Source organism: Sabethes cyaneus, chromosome 3 (genome assembly GCF_943734655.1).
Source record: "Sabethes cyaneus chromosome 3, idSabCyanKW18_F2, whole genome shotgun sequence".
Lineage (NCBI taxonomy): Eukaryota > Metazoa > Arthropoda > Insecta > Diptera > Culicidae > Sabethes > Sabethes cyaneus.
In genome coordinates this window covers 247,135,463-247,160,227 of record NC_071355.1, presented here as the reverse complement: position 1 = coordinate 247,160,227, position 24,765 = coordinate 247,135,463, and the positions used below count along the sequence as shown (strand labels likewise).

The 24,765-nt window shown below is 38.6% G+C and overlaps 1 protein-coding gene across 1 annotated transcript in view; it reads right to left on the bottom strand.

Annotated features, from left to right (window-relative positions):
- LOC128742960 (neuronal acetylcholine receptor subunit alpha-7-like) overlaps positions 1 to 23,636 on the bottom strand; it is a 112,233-nt gene extending 88,597 nt beyond the window's left edge. Inside the window, exon 1 of the mRNA XM_053839460.1 lies at positions 23,543 to 23,636. Coding sequence (XP_053695435.1) covers positions 23,543 to 23,636 — 94 coding nt within the window. The remainder of the gene's footprint in view (positions 1 to 23,542) is intronic.
- Positions 23,637 to 24,765: the final 1,129 nt, after the last annotated feature.

Here is a 24,765-nt window from a genome sequence, read left to right as displayed (position 1 = left end):
TCGCATTTAGACTTGTCCCAAGGGTACTACCAATGCAATTTGAAGCAAGAGGATAGGCCACTAACAGCTTTCTCGACGTCGTCTGGACAATATCAGATGACAAGGCTTCCAATGGGACTAAAAATAAGCCCAGCATCATTTTCAAGACTAATGACCATAGCGATGGCAGGTCTTAATGGAGAGAAGTGTTTAGTATATTTGGATGATCTCATCATATTTGGTAGAAATCTAGAAGAGCATAACAAAAATCTCTCGAACGTTTTCCGAAGATTGCGAGAGGTAAATTTAAAACTAAACCCCGAAAAATGCAATTTTTTGCAAGAAAATTTAGTATACCTGGGACATTACATATCTGCTGAAGGCATCAGGCCTGATCCTGCTAAAATCGAAGCAGTGAAAAAATGGCCGATCCCTTCCACTGCGGATGAAGTCAAGCGATTCGTTGCTTTCGCAAACTACTATCGGAAGCACATAAAAGACTTTGCTAGGCTTTGCACACCGTTAAACAAGTTGACCAGAAAGGGTGTAAAGTTTGAATGGAGTAGCGAATGCCACAACTCATTCGAGAATTTAAAACAATGTTTTATAAATCCACCAGTACTGGATTACCCGGATCTAACGGAGACCAACAAATTCAACTTACATACGGATGCGTCTGGATATGCGATTGGTGCTGTGCTATCTAATAGCAACGGCAAACCGGTTGCATATGCCAGCAAGACTCTGAATAAAGCCGAATCAAATTACAGTACGATAGAAAAGGAGTTATTGGCTATGGTGTGGGCTATCAAGCATTTTCGACCATACCTGTATGGAAGAAGATTTGAAGTCTACAGTGACCATAGACCATTAGTTTACCTTTTTACTTTAGCTGACCCCTCCAGCAGATTAACAAAATTCAGGTTAGCTTTAGAAGAATATGATTTTGAAGTAACTTTCAGGAAAGGAAGCGAGAATGTGATAGCGGACGCGTTGTCACGCATTTCGATTCAAGACCTGAAAACACTTCATGGAAAAACTGTTCTAGTCGTTACCAGAGCTTCGAAACTTAAAGGCGAAAAAGCGAATGACGATAGGACTGATCAACCTTCGTCTAAACAAGACAAATACGTTAAAATGGTAATGAAAGATAACATAAAAAGCATGCAAATCTCCACAGATGTAATTGAAATTCCCCTCAAAAGGACACAAATTGACCTACGGGCAATGTTGTCGAAGGTGGCGGAATATTCAAAAATTAATAATATAAAATATATAATCATCAAAAATAATAAGGAGACATATGACGTCATTAAAAAATATGAAGAACTACAGATATATGGTCGACCATCATCAGTAAAAACATTACCAATTTTAATAAAAATCGGAGAGCAAATAGAAGAAGTAACAGACGAAAGGTCAAAGCTTTTAATACTAAACGACTACCATATATTACCGACAGCGGGACATGCGGGTATTAGACGCACACTTGCAACTATAAGCAAAAGATATTTTTGGAAAAACATGAAATGCGATGTAGAGAATTTCATTAAAAAATGCAAGCAATGCCAGATATCAAAAGTTGGAAGATGCGGAAAAACTCCAATGATCATTACGACAACAGCAAGCACAGCATTTGAAAAAATCTACGTAGATTTGGTTGGTCCTTTGATACCTACCAATGGATACGAATATATACTAACAACGCAATGCGAGTTAACAAAATTTATAACCGCAACACCGATACCTAACAAGTCAACAGAGACAGTAGCTAAAGCATTCGTGGAGCATGTTATTTTAAAATATGGTGTTCCACAACGAATTGCGTCGGATAGAGGAACAGAGTTTATGTCGAGTTTGTTTACATCCATTGCCAAATTATTGAATATTCAAAAACTAAATTCTACAGCTTACCATCATGAAACTATAGGTTCTTTGGAGAACACACACAAATGTTTAGGAAACTTTTTACGCATCTATTGTAACGAAAAATTATTTTCTTGGGTACATTGGATACCATTTTACACATTCGCATATAACAATACCGTTCACACTAACACTGGATACACACCTTTTTATTTAGTATTCGGAAAAAATAGTAACATGCCTTCAAATTTAACAAATGATAATCCAGTGCCTATTTATGACATAGACAACTATAGCAAGCAATTGACGTTAAAGTTACAAGTATGCCATCAAGAAATAAGAGAAAACCTTCTTTCTAGCAAGATGAAAAGAACAATGAAAAATAACTTAAACATTGTACCAAAATGTTATAACAAAGATGACTTAGTCCTAATTAAAAATGAAATAGGTAAAAAATTGGACAATAAATTTATAGGTCCATACAGAGTAGTAGAGGACATAGACTCAAATATAAGGGTAGAGATCAATGGTAAAGAGGATATAATACATAAAAATAGAATAAAAAGTTATAAGGAATGAAAATAATAATACATATAATTTGAAACAATAGGACGTGTGGTGGACGATTGTTTCATAATGAGTTCTTTCAAATTACATGGGAATAATACGCATTATATAAATCCTAGTTCATATTTCCTTGTTTAGTTTAAAAATTCTTAACTATAGATAACAATTTTTAAAAAAATGTAAATAGGGCGTGTGGTGGACGCTCATGATTGAAATGGTTCAGCGCGACGCGGATCGGTTATGCTGTATAAGCGTAAACGGACTGTACCGCGTCGAACGGTGACAATTATACGCTGACACAGCGCATAGCGTAAAACGTACGACACATAGCATAGGAAGAAATATTTCAGTACAATATAGTCGAGAACGACACGTTACGAGGACCACATCTAGTATTCTTACTCCAAACCGAACCGCCATATCCCAAGAATATTGCACTGTGAATGGAATTCCTTCATTCCTTCGAACAACGAATCGTCGAAATAACATTTCCATCCAGGTAGATGCGTCACATGAGACAAGAACCCTGTGAAAAGGTATAACGCCTATGAGCGTCGCATGGCATGCAAGCCACATTTTTCCTCAATATTTTATTCAAAACAACCGATATCAACTTCATCAGATCATTTACTTTCTGGCCAGCAAGGTGACTTCCCCTAGACTAGACTCACACATTTGTTGGTTGGTGGCAGAAAAATGTTTCATAGCTTGAATCGAAAAACGGTAGGTACGCACGTGAAAAGACTAAAGAAAACTTGTTCGTAAATAAAATATGGATATGGTGTGTGTACGGAGTGAATGCTTTTGCGCCAACAACAAGTATGAAAGAAACTAATCCCATCGTCATCATCAGCCAGGATAAGTTGACGACGATGATAGCGACGTCGATGATGGCTGACGACGACAACGTTATATGCTGCTATACATTACTCGAACAACGGCCAGACGGCCGTTGACCAATTTATTAAATAGTGTGGGATGAGGGATGTCGTTTTTGGCTCATTTTACATTATTTTCAAATTAATAGAAAATTTAAATAAAATCGTCAAAATGCCTGTTGGACTTAACTAGAAAATTTTTCATTTAAAGATCGTTCGTTTAGAACATGTGGAAAGTAAGTAGAATCTAAATAGGTCAGTAAACATCGTGGCGGCTCGTTAGATAACCAATTTGTTGAGAAGAAGGACCCCTCTACTGCAGCAGCATCCCATCCCGAGCTGTTGCTTTATACTACATCACGGCCGTCTGTGCCGGGAAATAATGATCATGTAGAAGCATCAGTTTAATGACCTCATCCCTGTTGATGTTTTCTGAACGCTCGTACTTGCCGGCAAGTCAATATTTTCTGCTCCTAATATGAAATGCAGTGTTGCTGTAGTTTATTGTTTTCGGGTAAGAAAACGTTCCATTGAATTTTAAAGTACATTTTTCAAATTGGTAGGTATGTTATATTTCATTCGTATTACATCCCCAAAAACCAAGAAAATATGAACCTTCAGTGAGTTTGAAGTTAAGAACTCTGAGTGGTGATGGCAACACTGAGATGGTTACCAAAAGCAATAAGCTTAGAACTGAATGATGGGATTTCCGCAATGACACATAGCCACCGGGAGCCGTCTGAATTTCTTTCTTCCTTCCTTTCTTTCTTACATACTCGAGCTGAATGGCCGATCTGTCCAACCAACCAACCAACCGAGCGAGTGAGTGAGTGACTGCTGTCATTCGTATTGAGGATAGTTGAGGACGAGGAACGGCGGAGAAGTTGGTGGCATTTCGTCAGCAACAGCATCAGCCAACAACTGCCGCACCGCACCAACCGGTACGGATAAGCCGGTAGGTGGCACACAAGTCGAAGAGCCGACTATACCAGCCAAGTCATGAATACATAGAGTGTTAATGAGGCGCAGGATGAATTACTGTTTACCTTCGGGTTTGGGCGGGAAAAGATTTTTGTTCTCGGCTTGCCGCCCACTGCAGACAGAGGGTGGGGGTGAACGAGATAAAGTTTGTCGTCCGGAAAAGTTTTCCGGAACGGCCAATACGAGACGCTACATTGTGAAAGAAGTACACAGATAAATGTTTCCTAGTTGTAACTTCTTTTTTTGGGAAAGACAAAACCTGTTTTTCCTGAATCAAACTCATCGTATCTCAGCTCCGATCACTGTCTGATCGGAGATCTGAGTTTTAGTTATCATCATAAAGAATGATAAGTTAAAAAAGGCGTAAAATGCTTACCACAGCTCTTTAGTTCCCAACTGGCACCGAGTGAGCGAGCCAAAACATTCACCTTCAACCGAAAAGTAATTTCAGAACTGCCATCATAATATGTTTTGATAGAGCGCTGAAGTATGTTTTCGTGTTATTCCAGCTTCAAACAGCTTTCGTCATTTAGCCCGTTTACATAAGGCCGGACATAGGCCATACGTTCGTCACAGACACGGTCATCAGAAGTGATACAACCGATAGTGGAGCTTTTCTCCGAAAGCGGATAGCCGGCGCACAAAGCCGGTGATGATTGATGAGTACAATTAATAATCACTCAAATCCAGCCAATGGCCCAACCAGCAGCAGGCCGGCAGACAACGACGGCTGGGACATTTAGAGCAATTGGTCAGGCTTTCGAACAAACGATCGCCATTAGTTTGGTTTCCGAGCCGGAAAATGTGCTCAAATTTGACGAATTCTCGAATGAAATGACATAATAAAAATTATCGCAATCATATGGGACCTCATTTGCTCCTACTCTTAATCGTGTCACGTTGCGTAATTGTCACATGAAAGAAGTATAATCCAATTAAAAATGAAAACCACCATTTTCCGATGTTCCCCGAAGCTTGAAACGGGGGAAAAATCGATTATCTCTTATCGCTGGAAAAAAATACGTCCACCTCGCTCAAAGCACCCTTCCAGAAAACGATATCATTACTTCACAACTGTTGCCTGCTGCTGCTGCTTCCTTTTGTCATTTCAATGGACCTAAAAATGACTTTCCCCACAAACACAATCCTTTGAAACAGATGCTTATGCTCTTGTTGTAGTTCTTGTCGGCCTCGGCACACGGCCCAGCGCAAGACAAGCACAAAACACTGCCAGCATCATCGATTGGCTGTGTGTCCTATAAATACTCTTCAAGTCTACATCGATGACCCTTTTCAGTTTCGCCGCCCCATGTCACCGGCAGTGTTCGGCCCACTCCCGTCCCTCCTTTCTTGGCTTTCAATGCAATGTGAGAACCTGTCTCCGTTGGGATTTTGCCAAGAACTCTTACACGACACATTTAGCGATGTCTACCGTAGTTTACTTCTGCTCCATTGAGAACACGCTGTACGGTCGTTTGAAATGCGATACCCGAAGAAATGCAACAGGTTCGTTTGTCTGTCTAGTTTTTTAATCTGACCGACTAGAAAAACACGTCTATTTTCAACCCGAAGGGTTCTAGGGACTTACATTGTGTGTCCTTTGTGACACACAACAATTATTTCCAATTATACAACAGTGAATTCCAATCTATCCCGAACAAAAAGAAAGGCGAGAGCACTTGAATATCCAAAATTCAAGCCCCCTGGATCCGGAACTCGGGTGATGTAAGTAAACATTGCGCACCGAAATAACTTCGTCGGGAACATCGATGCCTTCGGAAAAGGTCTCCGCTTCCCACTCCGATAATCAGGTTCAGGCAAACTAGTGAACCCATTCCAGCTGGAGCATGGAACGAAGGGCTTTAAATTAACTTTAACTCGAGTCTAAATTGGATTTTGAAAGTTTTCCAATGGGGAACATTTCTGGGTTCATTAAATTAACTATGGCGGGTTGCATCCATTCTGGTGAGTTTCAAGACTAATAAGTTTTCTGAATTCGACTTCGTAGTCGAAGTGTCCGAAGCATTGCTGTAATATTAGCATAGTTGTTAAGTTGGATGGAGAGTTAAATTTCGTTGTAGTCGAAAGTGATGAGGGTTACAAATTTGGCTCACAAAACAAGAGAAAATCTATCAATACAAAACTGGTTCACTGGAATATCTACTGCCATTTTTGTTACCATGCTGTTAATGTCAAAATTTAGGCAGTAGTCCAAGATATACAAAAATTGAAAGGCAAAACATAAGTGGGATTTATTTTTAACTGGCCGCATTATTGGCAATTTGCCAAGAAAATCGCTAGCTAAAAAATCAAGTGCAAAGCATATCTATTCTCGGAGGTAGAATAAAAGGTTTATCGTTGTACAACTATATTTTAATTGATACGTTATTTATGCTTGGATACTGACAAACAAACGATCCATAAGAAAAATGATTCAAGCCTTTATCTAGAATGTTTTTGGCAGGAACCGTTTCAGCCGAGTGAACAATTCGATTGTTATAGAGAAAACTATATCTTATCAATTTAAATAAAAAAAATAGTCAAATAAGCAGAAAGTACTTTAATGAGAAAGTTAGAAGAAAATTCTAATTATTTCTACACACTGGTATTCCCAGGTTAAGGCGCACTGGGGCAGGTGCCCCACCTTTTCTGTTAAATTTAGTGTAAAACAAAATAATTCGGAAATCCATAGTTTTTAATTGATTTGATTTGATTCTTTATTCCAGAGGTTTTCAGCCTACGGTTGGTTTGCCTCTTCAAGAAAATTAATTCTGTAAAAATATCAAAAAACGAAAATTAAAATTCACAAAAATCAAAAATCTTTAATTGAAAATCTAAAATCAAAAATCAAAAATTGAGATTTGAGATTTAAGATTTTTCTAAAACGGTTTTGGTACTATGTTGAAACTCTATTGAGATTTTTTAAGAATCTTTTACGATGCTTTTGAGACGCTTCTGATACCCTTTCGAGATTCAATCGGAATTTATTCGAGATTCATTCGAAGCTTTTTTGGAACTTTTTCAAGAATCTTTTAAAAGAATTAATTATCTCGTTCTTGTGTATCCTCCTTTATTACACCGTTAAAGAACTTTTGGTATTATTTCAAAGCTGTTTTGAGATTCTTTGGAAACTCTTATGAGACATTTGAAATTCGTTTGTGATTGTTTGGGTGCCTTTTGAGTTCCTTTAAAGACTGCTTTGAAACTTTTGTGAAACTCTTTTGAGACTCCTTTGAGATTTTCTGCGACATTTTTAAAAATCTTTTGGGAACTGTTTGAACTCTACTGACTTTCGTTTGAAACTCTTATGCAACTCTTTTAAGACGCCTCCGAGACTCTTTTCAGTCTCTTTTGAGATTTATTCGAAAGTTATTGGATAGTTTTACAATAATCTTTTACGAATCTTTCTCGCTCCTGAGTCTCCTCCTCTGAAGCAGTTTAGAGACTTTAGACTTAGCAGTTTAGACTTTTAAGACTATGTTGAGGTTGTTTAAAAACTCTTTTGAGATTCTTAAGAGACTCTTTTGAAACTCTTTTCAGACAGCTGTGAAACAATTTTGAGACTATGCTGAGTCTCTTTTAAAACTCTACTTAACTCTACCTTAACTAAACTTAAACTGAACAGAACCATTGTGTGCATATAACCAGTATGCAGTAGCACTTGAGGGGTGCCATAAAAGGGCATGAACAAGGTAAGTTTTGAGTTGAGTTTTAAGGTTCGTAAATGTAATTTTTGAGGATTAGTAAACCGAGGTTACAACATTTTATTTACGGGAGCCAAAATGTTACGGCTTGTTAGGATATGGCTTCGCTTATGAGATTACTTGAAGACTTTTTTGAAACTTTTTTGGATTGCTTTGAGTTGTATATTGAACTCCTTTAAGATTTTTCTTAAACTCTTTTGAAACTTTTTGACTCTTTTGAGACAATTTCACGACTCTTTGACACTTTGTCGAGACTGTTTTTTAACCTCTTATGTATGAGAATCTTTCAGAGTGTTCTGAGACTTCTTTATAAATTTTTCTGAATCTTTTGAGATTCTTTTGGAACATTTTTAGATTCTTTTGAGAGTCTGTAGGAACCCTTTGAAGACTCTTTTGTAATTCTTTGAGGCTTTTAAGATTGTTTTAGTTGTTTATTTGTTTATTTGATTGTGAAATTCAACTGACACAGTTGTCTTATTGAATATTATAGTCATGCTTATAAAAAAAAATCTATTAGATAATTTCTGTGCAAACTTATGTGAAGGTTCGCCGAACTCAAAAAGGGTTTCAACTGCAGAGAAAATTTGAATGCAGGTAGTTATTGGTTCGTTGCATGCAAAAGTTGTTCGGTGAAAACTCGGCTGCAGCAGTCCGGTTGATCGGAGGGAGCGTTGCGACGCACGGAAGCTCAAAGCAGATGAATCGTTCTCACCATTTAGGATCTTTGCTTCACATACAGCTTGCTGAACCTTTCTATGCCGCTCGAGTGTTTGAAGACCCAGAAGACGACAACGTTCGGGATACGGTGGTAGATTTGCTGGATCACGCCAAGGTAAGTCTTGTAGCGCAAGCCGGATAAAACGTTTTTGAACCCGTTCCATACACAGATTCCATGTCAGCTGATAAGGACACCAAACTATGCACGCATTTTCGATCAGTGGACGTACTAGGATACAGTATAGCGCCTTCAAACAGTGAGGATCACTGAAATCACGAGCAATCTTAGCGATGAAGCCTGGCTGTCGGGAAGCTTTCGATATTGCAGTGGAGCGATGTAAATTGAACCTCAGCTTGGCATCAAGCAGTATTCCGAGGTCATTGACTTGGTCGACTCTCGAAATTATCTCTTCATTTATTTGGTAGTTGAAGAAGATTGGACTAGCGATGCGATGGTAGGTCATTACTTGGCACTTCGGGTTGCTGATGACTAGCCAGTTTTTCCTGTCAGCGAATATATCCAAAAGTCTCTGAAGCCCCATGCAATCATCTATAGACCGAACTGGGGAATACAATTTCAAATCGTCAGCGTACATTAGCTTGCATCTAACTCCAAGCAGCGGGGCGATATCGTTAAAAAACATCACAAACAGTAGAGGTCCCATGTTGCTGCCTTGAGGCACACCCGACAAATTAGTAAACCGGGAAGAGAAACAGGAGTTAAGCTGTACACACAGAACTCTGCCGTGTAAATAGGAGCTGAGCCATTTTGTGAAATTCCGAGATGCGCCAAGTCGCGAGATTTTCTGCAGTAGTATTTTATGGTCAATACGATCGAACGCTGCTTTTAGCCATAAGGTTCGTGCTTACGGATCGACCAGGCGTAAATCCGTGTTGGGCGGTGGATACATAACATTTTGTTCTAGCAACGATAAAATGAGGGAGTTTTAAAACACTTTTGTTACTCTGTTTAAAGACTTTTATGAGAATCCTTCGAGACTCTTTTCAGACACTTGTGAAACAATTTTGAGACTGCGATTTTTTTTAACTGCTTTAAAACCCTTTCGAAACTCTTTTGAAACATTTTGACTCTTTTGAGGCTATTTCACGGCTCTTCGAGACTCCATTGACACTTTGTTAAGACTATGGTTTTTGAAATTTTTATGAATACGAATCATAGTTTTTGGAAATTCTCTTAACTTTTGTGAGAATTTTTGAGATTTTTTTCGGGATATTTTTAGATTCTTTTGAGACTCTGTTGGAACTTTTTGAAAACTCTTTTCAAATTCTTTTGTAAGTCTTTGAGTCTTTTGAGATTGTTTGGTTCTTTTAGGACTCTTTTATAGATTATTTCACATTTTTTGAGACTCTGTTGAAACTGTTTTGAATTTATTTTAAAATGCTTTAAAACCAGATTCCTTTGAAACTTTTTCGAGACTCTTTTGAAACTTTCTTAGATTCTTTTAAAACTCTCTTGAGATTCTCTAAAAAAAAAATTTTGGGACTCTTTTGAGACTCCTGTAAGATTTTTTATGACTTTTCACAGAAGTAGCTTTTGGAACTGTTTGAACTTTACTAACTTTCTTCTGAAATTCTACAGCAACTCTTTTGAGGCGGCTTTGAGGCTCTTTTTAGTCTCTTTTGAGATTCCTTCAAGACCGAGAGACATAAGAGTTGTTCAGCAGAGCCTCAAAATTGTTCCACAAGTTTTTGAAAAGAGTCTCTAAAGAAAGTGTCGAAAAGTGCATGAACCAGGCAAGTTTTGAGTCAAGTTTTAAAGTTTGTAAATGCAATATTTTTCGAATTAGTAAAGAGAGGTTATAAAATTTTAGTTACGGGCGTCAAAATGTTACGGCTTGTTAGGTTATGGTTTCGCTTTTGGAATTCCTTGGAGACTTTTTTAGATTCTTTTGACTTGTATTTTAAACTCCTTTAAATCTCTTTTGAAACCCTTTTGAAACTTTTTGATTCTGTCGAGACTATTTCACGACTCTTTTGAGACTCTGTTGGACTGTCTTTTTTGAAATTGTTGTTGTTGTTGTTGTTGTAGAGTTTGAACTGTTTTAAACTTTTTTGAAAATCCTTTGAGATTCTATCGGGATATTTTTAGATCCTTTTGAGACTTTGTAGAAACTTTAAAGTCTCTTTTGAAATTCTTTTGGAACTATTTGGAGATTATTTCAAATTTTTTGAGATTCTGTTGAAACTGTTCTGAATTTCTTTTGAAACTCCTTCGAACAAGCCTCATTTAAAACTTTTTTGAGACTCTATTGAAATACTTTTGAGACTTTTTGGGATTGTTTTGTGATTCATTAGGGACTCTTTTGAAACTCTTTGCCGACACTTTTGAGACTCTGTTGAAGCTGTTTTGAGTCCCTTTCAAAGCTCTTACAATTGAGTTTCTTTTAAAACTTTTTGAGTCTCTTCTGAGGCTATTTCAGATTCTTTTGAGACTCTTTTGGGACTTTTTTTGAAAATCATTAACTCTTTTCAGACATTTCAGACCTTTTTGAGACTCATTGGACACTTTTTTGAAACTATTCCTTAAAATAAATTGATTATAAATTTTAATATATATAGAGATAAAAATAGCGTCACACGTATAAATTGAACAAACTTTTCTTTTCTGTAAAAAGTTCCGACACCATGAAATTGCTCTCCTTTTCAACAGCTTATGAGCCTTTAGTTTCTTCCTTCATTCTTCGTTTAACGGCCACGAGTAGTGACAGCAATTATGTTCATTCAAAGCAAATTATTAGGTGGATTAAAATTTGATTAGTGTCTACTGGATGCTTTTGAATGAGGATTGCTAGTTTTTTTAAATTAAAGAATATTTAATTTCAAAATCACTCAACTGCTTTAAGTTAATCCTCTTTTCTACATCTGATTCATCGCAAGTGAAGAATAAAATTTCCGAATTGCAGTGATACTATCTTTTCGCATTGCTTAAGTAATCGACATTTTCTTCGGTGGCGCCATGCTACTAAACCGTATTGCCGCCCGGACTCCCCTCCTAAATACTCATGTCTGCCTGCAGGCGGAGACGTTATCTTCCGCGTTCTCGTACGGAGCTGTCCCCGTAGTGCCATGTGCCCTTCCTGTTTGCTCAATGTCTAATATTTGTGTGCAAATTTAATCAACACGTTAGTAGCGCTCTTTGGCGAAAACGGGAGAGACAATGGCAAACTGTATGTATATGTGAATTGCTTCTACTTTATGCTTTGGCAGCGTCAAGTCGAATCAAGCATAGGATGGGATTAGGGTTTTTATGTTTCGTTGCAGGGAATATCATTTTCCCTGTGACATTGGAGCATTAGTGATACGTTGAGTGGAGCTTAAAATTTCATCCGGGCAAATGACAGCTTAATTAGCTAGCATTATTAAAGTGAAACTTTCCCGTTTCTATTCATGGCAGTCAGTAGAGGCGCATGATAGTTTATCGCTTGATGGAAACCAAAAAGCTCCAGCAAAATATCGGGCAATGAACTGATGCAATTTCTAAAGCATTACCTCATAGACAATTATTTATACGGAATTGCTTCACTTTACTACATTAGAATAGCTCATAAAAATTCAACGCCTGGTTAAACATCGTCTCGCTGCATTCTCCGGCATGTTTGTGAAACAGCTCTCCAGTAACCGCGCTTTGTTACTCATAATACTTCATAAACAAGCCACCCGTTTCAATAAAAGAAACCGGAAGGAATGTGCAAATCTTGCGTCCTGCTCTCATCCCTTTCGCATTCTTCCTCCGAAAAAGGGACTTCCCTAGTGTCGCCTTAGTGTGAAGCATACATTTAGCAGCAAAACACTTTAAGAAAGTCAACACCAGAGCACCAGCGTGTGTTTCGTTACTGACGAACCCCCAACCCGCACGTTTCCATCTAGCGGAAAATATCCAGCGAAACACCGAGCCAGCATCATCCGGAAGTTGATGCACAAGGCGGCCACACTAATAGCGCAGTATAAATTCGTCATACATATTTCACATTCCTCCCACACACAGTGTGTTAGTCATGAAGACTGCAGAAGAGAGATTAGTGAGCTCCGGGCTGATTCTGAGCCTTTCCGGACGACGACAACGACGACGGCGGCAGTCAGTGGCGTCGCAGAATAAATCAGGAAATGGCGACCTAAACTGATTTCCTACCTACGCGGCTGACACGGCAGAAGAAGAAGCAGCTCGGCTTGTGTGGAACAGTGGCGAAACGACAAAAAGCACATGGAAACCGGTATGCCACATGAGTATTATTACTACGGTTCAGAAATTTATGAATAAATAATGAATTTACTTAATGTGGCAGAAGATCAGAAGGGAGTCATAAAAGCAGCGATACGGCAACCGGAAGGCGTTGGAAAAAATCCGTTCCGAAGCATCTGGCAAGCCAATGAACGTGACGGAGATGGCAGGCTGATGAAACGACGACCGAGACCGACCGAAAGTGAGCGTGAGGGGCAAGGGGGAAACATCGTACATATACGTGTAGCAGCATATAGCGACCAGCCTAATCTTCCTCCCTGTCCTGTCCTGTTCTGTCCTTTGGCCACAATCCGTGTGGGAACGCGTGTGCACCGTTCCGGCACCGGTGGTTAGGTATTACGTGCGAGAATGAATCACGGCTCCGGCAGTATAGAACGGCACGGCAGTTATAGTAGCGTTCGCCTCGCAAATGGGAATCAGATCGTTTCGGAGTGGCGAAATTAAATCGTCGGCACAGGTCTCTATGGTTTGGCTAATGCGATTCCGGCGAATTCGTTTCGAATGGCACGACGCCGGTGCGGTGGCGCGACGATGAGTGAGTGATACTCCCGTGGAAGCAGTTGCCGTGGCTGGGAACTTATCAGAAAAAGGAAAGTTTATTAACGCAGTTAGAAGGTGAAATGGTTGAGATATTTTATGACGTACGACTAAGTACTTGGGAAAACCTTTTCGGGTGTGCCTGTACATTGTTAGTAATAAAATCATCATACGCAAATGTTTAACAATATTGATTACTAGCTGACCCGACAAACTTCGTATTGCCACAAATTAACCTGTGTTGTACATAAATCATGAATCTCGGATGATCTTTGTCACTTCTCGAGTTTTGCAAGCCCCCCAGTGGGCGGCGCTTCCGACGGCGGGTCACCGGCAACACTCGCGACCGGCTCGTCCTGAATGATCTAGTGTTACTATAGATAGTTTTTGTGGTCTTGTTATTGATTAATGTTTTATGGAAGAGTCTCGAATTTCTCGAGTTGGATTAGTTTTTGAGTTTCGCAAAAATTTCTGTTTTATTTGTATGAGAGTCCATATCCCCCTACCACAGGGGTGAGAGGTCTATAACTATCATAAAATAAATTCAAGACTCAAAAATCTCCTACATGCTAAATTTGGTTCCATTTGCTTGATTAGTACTCAAATTATAAGGAAATTTGTATTTCATTTGTATGGGAGCCCACCCTCTTAAAAGGGAAAGGGGTCGTAATACACCACAGAAAAAAAATTCTGCCATCTAAAACTCTCACATGTCAAATTTGGTTCCATTTGCTTGATTAGTTCTAAAGTTATGAGCAAATTTGTATTTCGTTTGAATGGGAGCCCCCCCCCTCCTAAAAAGGTAAGAAGTCCTAATTCATCATGGGAAAAATGGTTGCCTCCAAAAACACCCACATGCCAAATATGGTTCCATTTGCTTGATTAGTACTCAAATTATAAGGAAATTTGTATTTCATTTGTATGGGAGCCCACCCTCTTAAAAGGGAAAGGGGTCGTAATACACCACAGAAAAAAAAAATTCTGCCATCTAAAACTCTCACATGCCAAATATGGTTCCATTTGCTTGATTAGTTCTCGAATTATGAGGAAATTTGTATTTCATTTGTGTAGAAGCCCCCCCTCTTGAAGTGTGGAAGGATCCTAATTCACCGTAGAAAATATTTTTGCCTCCAAAAACCTCCACATGCCGAATTTGGTTCTATTTGCTTGATTAGTTCTCGAGTTATGGGGAAATTTGTATTTCATTTGTATTGGAGCCCCCCCTCCTAATGTGGGAAGAGGTCCTAATTCATCACAGAAAAAATTCTTGCCTCCAAAAACACCTACACGCCAAATTTGGTTCCATTTGCTGGATTAGTTCTCGAGTTATGATGAAATTTGTATTTCGTTTGTATAGGACCCCCCCTCCTAAAGTGGGGAGGGGTCCCAATTCATCATTGAAAAAAAAATTGTCTCCAAAAACACACACATGCCAAATTTGGTTCAATTCGTTTGATTAGTTCTCGAGTTATGAGGAAATTTGTATTTCATTTGTACAGGAGCCCCTCCTCTTAAAGTGGGGAGGGGTCCTAATTCACCATAGAAAATTTTCTTGCTTTCGAAAACCTTCACATGCCAAATTTGGTTGCATTTGCTTGATTAGTTCTCGAGTTATGAGGAAATTTGTATGGAAGTCCCCCCTCTTAAAGGGGAGAGGAGTTATAATTCCTCTTATAAAGAGGGGAGGGGTCTCAATTCACCATAGAATAAATTCTTGTCACCAAAAAAAACACCCACATGCCAAATGTTGTTCTATTTGCTTGATTAGTTCTCGAGTTAGGAGGAAATTTGTATTCCATTTGTACAGGAGCCCCCCCTCTTAGAGTGGGGAGGGGTCCTAATTCACCGTAGAAAATTTTCTTGCCCTCGAAAACCTTCACATGCCAAAGTTGGTTCCATTTGCTTGATTAGTTCTCGAGTTATGAGGAAATTTGTATGGAAGCCCCCCCTCTTAAAGGGGAGAGGAGTTACAATTCCCCTTATAAAGAGGGAGGGGTCTCAATTTACCATAGAATAAATTCTTGTCACCGAAAACACCCACATGCCAAACTTGGTTCTATTTGCTTGATTAGTTCTCGAGTTATGAGGAAATTTGTATTTCATTTGTATAGGAGCCCCCCCTTCTAAAGTGGGGAGAGGTTCTTATTCATCATAGAAAAAATTCTTGCCTCCAAAAACACCTACATGCCAAATTTGGTTCCATTTGCTGGATTAGCTCTCGAGTTATAAGGAAATTTGTATTTCGTTTGTATAGGACCCCCCCCCCACTTAAAGTGGGGAGGGGTCCCAATTCATCATAGAAAAAAATTTTGTCTCCAAAAACACACACATGCCAAATTTGGTTCCATTTGCTTGATTAGTTCTCGAGTTATGAGGAAATTTGTATGGAAACCCCCCCTCTTAAAGGGGAGAGGAGTTATAATTCCCCTTATAAAGAGGCGAGGGGTCTCAAATTATCCTAGAATAAATTCTTCACACCGAAAACACCCACATGCCAAATTTGGTTCCATTTGCTTGATTAGTTCTCGAGTTATGAGGAAATTTGTATGGGAGCCCCCCCTCTTAAAGGGGAGAGGAGTTACAATTCCCCTTATAAAGAGGGAGGGGTCTCAATTTACCATAGAATAAATTCTTGTCACCGAAAACACCCACATGCCAAACTTGGTTCTATTTGCTTGATTAGTTCTCGAGTTATGAGGAAATTTGTATTTCATTTGTATAGGAGCCCCCCCTCCTAAAGTGGGGAGAGGTTCTTATTCATCATAGAAAAAATTCTTGCCTCCAAAAACACCTACATGCCAAATTTGGTTCCATTTGCTGGATTAGCTCTCGAGTTATAAGGAAATTTGTATTTCGTTTGTATAGGAGCCCCCCCCCACTTAAAGTGGGGAGGGGTCCCAATTCATCATAGAAAAAAATTTTGTCTCCAAAAACACACACATGCCAAATTTGGTTCCATTTGCTTGATTAGTTCTCGAGTTATGAGGAAATTTGTATGGAAACCCCCCCTCTTAAAGGGGAGAGGAGTTATAATTCCCCTTATAAAGAGGGGAGGGGTCTCAAATTACCCTAGAATAAATTCTTCACACCGAAAACACCCACATGCCAAATTTGGTTCTATTTGCTTGATTAGTTCTCGAGTTATGCAGAAATTTGTGTTTCATTTGTATGGGAGCCCCCCCTCTTAGTGGGGGGAGGGGTCTCTAACCATCACTAAAACCTTTCCTGGCCCCAAAAACCTCTACATGCAAATTTTCACGCCGATTGGTTCAGTAGTTTTTGATTCTATAAGGAACACAGGACAGACAGACAGACAGACAGACAGACAGACAGACAGACAGACAGACAGACAGAAATCCTTCTTTATAGGTATAGATTTGATTCCAGTTGGCCTAGAGGTATTGATGTAACAAACTTATAGTACAAATACTTCTTTCCAAATCCCAGCTACCTTGTCTCGGACGTAGAGAATTTGTGCCTAAAAGAGTTTCAATAGAAACTTCCCAAGTAACAATTTGGGTCATATTACACTCTTATGATGGCATTTAAGACCAAAATTGACCTTCAAAACCACCATAAGAGTACAATAAAACTCACATTGTTGCTTGGGTTAAATCTCATAAAAGTCAAAAAAGACTCAAGATTTTCAAAAGAGTCACAAAAAAGGCTCATAAACTCAAAGATTTTCAAAAGATTTTTAAAAGTGTCTCCAAAGAGTAGCATAAGAATCTCAAAAGAATCTAAAAAATATCTGAAAAAAGTCCTAAAAGAGTCATAAGACATAAGCAGAACCATAGTACAAGAAGCCGTAACATTTAGGCTCCCTCGGATAAGGCATAATTTGGCATGTTTTTTCTCAAATTTATGTCTCGAACAATGATTTAAAATATAAAATATTGTTCCTCTATTTAACAATCTAGGAAAACTTGTATTTACTAATCTTAAAACTAACGTCATAGCTTGCGTTAGCGAGGTTCATGCCCTTTTTGATGCTGCTCAGTGCTAGCGCCCTCGACAGGGGGCCAATATGGTCCTAGACATATTACGGTTCATAAGAGAACCAAACCAGCCTCAACAGAAACTTCAAATTGATTCGCAAGTGTCCGAAAAGAATCCCTAAAGAGACTCGAAGAAGGCTCAACAGAGTCACAAAAGTGCGTTAATAGTGCGCCAAATAAATCTCAGAAGAGTCCCAAAAGAATTTCAAAAAATCTAGCACATTCTCAAAAGAGTCTCCAAAACGTCTTAAACGAATCTGATTCATAGGAGTTTCAACACAGATTAAAAGTGTTCCGAAATTTTTTGAAAAGAGTCTCAAAATGGTTTCAAAAGAGTATTAAAGCAGACTCAATAGATACTCAAAATAGTCTCTACAGAATCTAAAAGTTGTCTTAAAGATTTTTGGAATAATCTCAAGAGTCCCAAAAACTCGCAAAAGAATCAAAAAGTTTCAAAAGATTTTTAAGAGTTTCAAACGAGTTCCAAAAGAGTCAAAAATTTTTAAAGGAGTTCTAAAAGGGTCTCAAAACAGACCCAAAAAAGTCTCAAAGGATACTCAATAGAGTCTCAAGAGAGTCCAAAAAGTCTCAAATGGGTCGAATATTTTTAAAACAGTGTTGAAATAAATTCATGAAATAAATTTTTACAAACCTTAGAACTTAACGCAAAACTTGCGTGCGCCTTCGATCAGAGCCAGTCAGACCATAGGTACGCTACGTTCTGCTCATTAGAGTATAAAAACAGACTCAAACCAGCCTCAGCAGAGTCCCAAAATTGATTCACAGGTGTTTAAAAAGATTCTCAAAAGGGTTCCAAAGGAATCTCAAAAGAGCTTTAAAACAGTCTCAACAGATCCCCAAAAGTGCTTTCAAACTGTCTCAAAGGAGAAGACTCCAGAAAAAATCAAAGATTCTCAAAATATTCTTGAAGAAGTCTCAACAAAGTCTCGAATAACTCTCAAAAGAGTTTTCAAATCACAAAAAAAGGTTTAACCCCTGCGACCATTATTTTGATCTATTGTGGTATTTTTTTCTCCTTATGATTGAGTGACTTTTAGAAATTATTCCGAATTTTCATACTGAAATACTTGAAATATTGAAAAAACGATAAAAAATATTTTCTACATTAAAAAGAGGAATTTCAAAAATCAATAAATCAATAAAATAGGCCATCTCAAAAATTGGTGAATTTTTTTTTAAGATAGATAATTATGTAACCTACAAGTCTTCCATACATCGCAAAATGGGCATTTTTAAAGGAAAAAAAATTTCGTACGAAACCTCATACCTATTTATAACTTTTTTTTCAGTATGGACATGAGCAATTTTTTGTTGGATAAACTTTTCGTTTCAAGTGTCACAAAAGATTCAAAGGTTTTCAAAATAGTTTCAAAAAAAATCTCAAAAGAGACCCAAATGAATCCCGAAAAAGTTCCAGAATCATCCCAAAAGTGTCCCAAAAGAGTTTGTAAAGAGTCTCAAAAGAGTCCCAAAAGAGTCTCAACAGAGGCTTAAAACAGTTTTTCAACAAAGTATCAACAGAGTTTCAAAGAGACTTGAAATAATCTCAAAACATTCTACCAATAGTTTCAAAAGAGTTGCAAGAAATTCAAAAATTCTCAAATAAGTTACAAAGTCCCAAAAGAGTCTCACAAGTTACAAGAGTCCCAAAAGAGTCTCACAAGAGTCCCAAAAATGCCTAAAAAGAGACTCAAAAGTGTTTGGAAAGAATCTCAAACGAATCCCAAAAAGGTTCCAAAAAAGTCTCAATAGAGACTCAAAACAGTTTCAACAGAGTTTCAAAGAATCTTGAAATAATCACAATAATTTCAAAAATGTGCAGAAAGTTTCGAAGGAGTTTCAAAAATTTTCAAATAAGTTTCAAAAGAGTCCCAAAAAGGATTCAAAAGAACCAAAAATTTGTAAATAGTTTGAAAAGAGTCTCAAAAACGTCTCAAAAGTTTGGAAAGTGTCCCTAAAGAGTTTCAAATGAGACTCAAAATAGTCCCAAAGGAGTTTCAAAAATCTACCGAAAACCAGGTCTCTGACAGGACGTCAGAAGAGGCTTATCGGTAACTAAAAACAGGTCCCTGGGTTTCGTGGCAATGAGTTGTATTCTCAGTCACCTCATTGGTCGACGGCTGGACTGCTCGATTGCTCAACTGGTTGACTCGATTGCACGACTGGACTGGTCGATTAGACTGCTCGATTTGATTACTCGACTGGACTGCTTAACTGAACTGCTCGACTGAACTGTTCGATTCGACTGCTCGACTCAACTGATTGATTTGGACAGATCGACTTGATTGCTTGACTGAACAGCTTAATTTAAGTACTCGAGTGGACTACTCGACTTAACTACTTGATTCGACAGCTCGACACATTTGCTTGACTTACTACTCGATCCGACTGTTCGAATTAACGGCACGATTGAACTGCTCGACTGGACTGTTCGATTTAACTGCTTACTGGACAGCATGATTCATCTGCTCGACTCAACTGTTCGATTCGACGCTCGACTTAACTGCTCGATTCAATTACTTAATTCCACTCGACTGCTCGAATGAACTGCTTGATTCAACTACTAGATTGGACTATTCGAATCGGTTGCTCGGCTCAGCTGCTCAACCCGATTGCTCGATTCGACTGCTTGACTTAACTGTTGATTCGACAGCTCGACTTAGCTGCTCGATTCAACTGCTCGACTGGACTACTCGACTGAACTGCTCGACTCAACTGTTCGACTTAACTGCTCGACTGAACCGCTTGACCCGACTGCTCGACTAGACTCCTTAACTAAACTGTTTGATTCGACTGCTCGACTCAACTGCTCGACTAGACTACTCGATTCAACTGTTCGACTGGACTACTCGACTTAACTGCTCGGCTGGATTACAAAATTAGTATCAAAATAGGCAGAAAAGACTGCAGAATCAAAATCTGAAATAAAAAAATAATGAAATTTTCAGAAGTTTTAGTCGTTTATATCCTCTTAAATAAAATCCAATACGACAATAAAACTATTTGTTTCAGTTTCCGACTATGACTCTTTTATGTACAACATCTTTGAGCTATATTATAAAAAGTCTCGAATTAAACTCAAATGAGTGTAAAAGAACCTTTAAATGTCTTAAAAGCATCTCAGCATCTTAGACTACGAGTTAGTTAGCATGTAAGTAATACGTCTGTGTAATATTTATGTGTCGAAGAGAAAATAAACAAACAAAATACTCTCAAAAGAAGTAAAAAAATCTCAAAAGAGTTCCAACAGAATCTCAAGAAAAGTCTCAAAAGGGAAACTAAGAAACGCTCTAACAAATCTTAACAGAGTGTCGAAATAGTTTCAAAAGAATCTCAAAAAGATCTTGAATTGAAAGATCATATATTTTTTAAAAGTGTCTAAAAGGAAGACACTCAAAAAACAAATCAAAGATTTTTAAACGATTCTTGAATAAGACTAAAATAAGCCTTGAACGAATGTCTACTCAATCCCAAACGTACATCAAAAGAGTCTCAAGACTCTCGAAAGCACCTTGAAAGAGACCCAAAAGAATTTCCACAGAGTTCCAAAATTATCTCTAAAACGTTTCAAAGCAATCTCAAACAAGTCTCAAAAGAAACTTTAAAAAGTTTGAAAAGAACCTCAAAAAAAACAATGTCTTTTCGAAGACTTGACCCCTCTTTATCGACAGATTTCGTAGCCGGCTGTTTACTGGACAGGACAGTTACGGAGCAAACACAACTCTTCCTAGCACCGCCCAGCCGAGATTCGAACACACGATGACTGGCTTTTTACTCTTGATTTTGGATATTGGATTTTGGATGTTGGATGTTGGATTTTGGATTTTGGATTTTGGATTTTGGATTTTGGATTTTGGATTTTGGATTTTGGATTTTGGATTTTGGATTTTGGATTTTGGATTTTGGATTTTGGATTTTGGATTTTGGATTTTGGATTTTGGATTTTTACTTTTTGATTTATGAGTTTTGATTTTTTTATCGAGAAAACAGGATAATTGCAGGGCTAATGTTGATCCTATTGACTCTGACATCCTCCCCCAGTCTAGATTCGAACAATCAACACCCGGCTTGTAAGACCATTGTCGTACCTAGAGATCCATTGGGAAGCCAACTCGAACTAACCATCTAAAAAATAGGAAAAACTAAACTACATTTAGTACTTTGTATTATTAGATGAAGATTTCGTAACGTGTTCGATAAGAATGAAATGAGTGTTCAAACCTTCAAAAAAAATATGAAAATGTGCAACTGCAACACTGAACAAGTTTCGTTCTCTGCAGCGGTAGCAAATCACCACTAATGCAATGTTTAAAGAAAAACAAAGGATATTCTCCATTATTCCTTAATAAAATCAGCAAAAAAGATGTTAAGACGTCTCAGCTTCAGATTCCTTGAAGCTTCTCATTAGTTATCGTTATCCTCCCCGCTAGCAAGCCAGAGCAGGGATGATGGTCGTCGGCTAGCTTACTGAAGACGACGACAATGATGGCGCCCGTCTGGATAAAGCCGAAGATTAGACAAGTTTCGCGTTTTCTCTTGTCTCTTGTTAGCACGCTATCTCGTCAGCAGCAAGCAAGCAGGTTGGTTATTTTTCTTTAAAAGCTTGCCCTAATTTCGCTGGCGGCAAATGTAGAATCCACCGAACAACCACCGAAAGTGGGACATTTCTAATTAGCAAAACCACAAAAATTCACAACTGCTCGATCAAGGAATAACTAGATTACGGGCGACATTCCATTATTCATCCTTCGCTAATCCTTCTTCATAATGAGTTGATGTGAAAATGCTTCGCGCTGCTGAAAAGGCACGAGGCGAACAAGAAATCAATCACCCGTTCCGGGACTAATTGCTTGAGTCCCGAGTTTAATAATTTTGGGATTGAAGGAGGGACCTGAAGGACTGGATAATAGATAATACGTAGATAATAGAAAACTAGAGGTTGAAGTTAAGATAAATTACAAACGTTATAGAACTTCAGTTAGAATTCTATTTCAATTCCTGTCAGCAACGTCTCTTCCGGATCGGCATCAAACACAAGTATCCAGCATTAGAAATACACTGTGAAATAGTAAGCTACCGCCTTTCAACCTTCCCCTTACGGAAAATTGTAGTTAATTCGACGTGCAGCATACGAATGTGAGGCACGACACACCCGCACGGGACCAAATCCTGCAGCGGAAAATGTTCTCGCCACACACCATCCGGGAACGGTACAGTTGCTGCTGTTGTTGTTGCCTACGGGTAGGAACCTTCACATGAGAAAAGGGACCGGTTTTCATCGCACGACCATTGTTACTCACTGAAGTAACTAACTTCGTAGGGGGTTATTCGTAAAAGTAAGCGAAGCATATTTCTCCTCTCGAAAGGGTCGGTCCTTTACTGGCGAGTGAATGCAACCAACCTTCCGAGTAAAACGGTACTGCAGCATCGTTCTTCCTTCGAAAGACTCTCGCCGAAGTTGAAAGAACAACAGAATTTTCAATTAGGCGAAAGTATTTCTACATTTTTTTTTCCTTACTTTGCTCCTAGCCCAGGGAATTTTCGTCATACTGGCCGGTTCGGTATGTAAGAAAGTATGCGCTCTTCTACAGTAGCACTGTTTCAGGAACGAACCATTCGTGTGCATTCGTGATTATGATCTTAGGCTCCATTCTCAGGGCAAGCTCGAGACAAGCAAGAACGAAAGAGAGAAAAGTTTGCTTTGCGGTAACGCATTTCCACTCTAACTAGCGCCTTCAACGCCTAGCTGCGTACTAATTCAGGTGAGGCCCGAAAATGTTGATGTTGAGTGGAAAATTCGGCTCTGCACCAGGGGGTGCACACAGCAAAAGAGCTTGAAAGGTGGCAAACTCATTACGATAATTGAAACATAAGCAGATAACTAATTCACAAGCATCGTTCAGCCAACAAGTTTTACTTCACACTTTCGTAGGGTAAGTTAATAAAAGGATGAGGAAAAATGTTGTTCAAATTGAGTTCGTTTAATTGGCTGCACACGGTTATGAAGAATTTGAAAAGAAATAGAAGACTTACCCAGCGCCGAATTGGCTATCAGCATCAACACGATGATCCACTTGTACAGCCGCAACTGCTTGTAGCACCGAAAGTTATGATATCGGCTTAGCATGATGATCTTGGAGATCATCTTGATCATCTTGATCACGATCACCAAGATCTTCTGGTTCATTCTGAACCGGCCACCACCTTCTCGCTGCTGCTGTTGCTGCTGCTGCCGATGACGGTGATGATTATGGTGACGATAGTAGCTACGATGGCGATGATGATGATGGTGATGATGACGATGATGACGAAGACGACGACGACAGGAGAAACGCCAACGTTAACTCAACCGACTCTGGCGATTCGATCCCGTCCGTGACCGCACCGCGCTAAGGGTCGTGATCCGTTATTGCTTTTTTCAGGTGACACGACACGGTAGTTGGTGATTGTTGCTCCTTAAATCCTCTTGTGCCTACGTGCCTATCGGTTATTAAATTGTTCTACGGAGTGCTGCTTGCGTGTCTCGTCAGTGCCGCGATTTTATTCAAATTCGTTAATTCACACTAGGTAATGCTGTTCGTCCCTTAAGTGGGTGATGAGTTTGTTTGTTTGTTTTTTTCTTTGTAATTTAATAACAATATGCTATTAGTTGATGTTTATTCTTCATTGATAAGATTCACCGTTTATTACTGAGTTTTCCAAACATATTACTCGAATTTTTAGTTGTTTAATATTAAGATGGAGTAAACTTCCTGTCCCATTATATTTATCAATATTAATTCAATTTGTCGAAAATTTGTTAAAGTACTATTGATATTATTATTTTATTATTATTATTATTGAATTGCAGTAAACTGTGTCTTTTTATGAAACTTTGTATTTTTAATGTTTACGAGTAATAATACTATTATTGGTTTATTAATGATCAATATCAATTTTAAGTTCAATTTAGGTGTACTATACAACTGCTAAGAAGACGCTACTTATCTTAGCTTATCGGCAGAAAGTAGTACGACTTCTCTAATACGCATTATTTATTTCTTATTCTGTCGATTTTCGATTTGCGCGAACTTGGTGTAGTGAAGTTTTATCTATAATCGTGACGAAGTTACGAGACCACGATTGTTTTTTCCGTGCCGTTCGAATTCAGATGCTACTTGTTTCGAAGTGCTAAGGTGCTTTCCTCCTCCTCTCAGTAAGTATGCTAAGTAATCCGTTCCTCCGAGGAGCTAGTTCTGTTCGGTGAGGCGTATCGA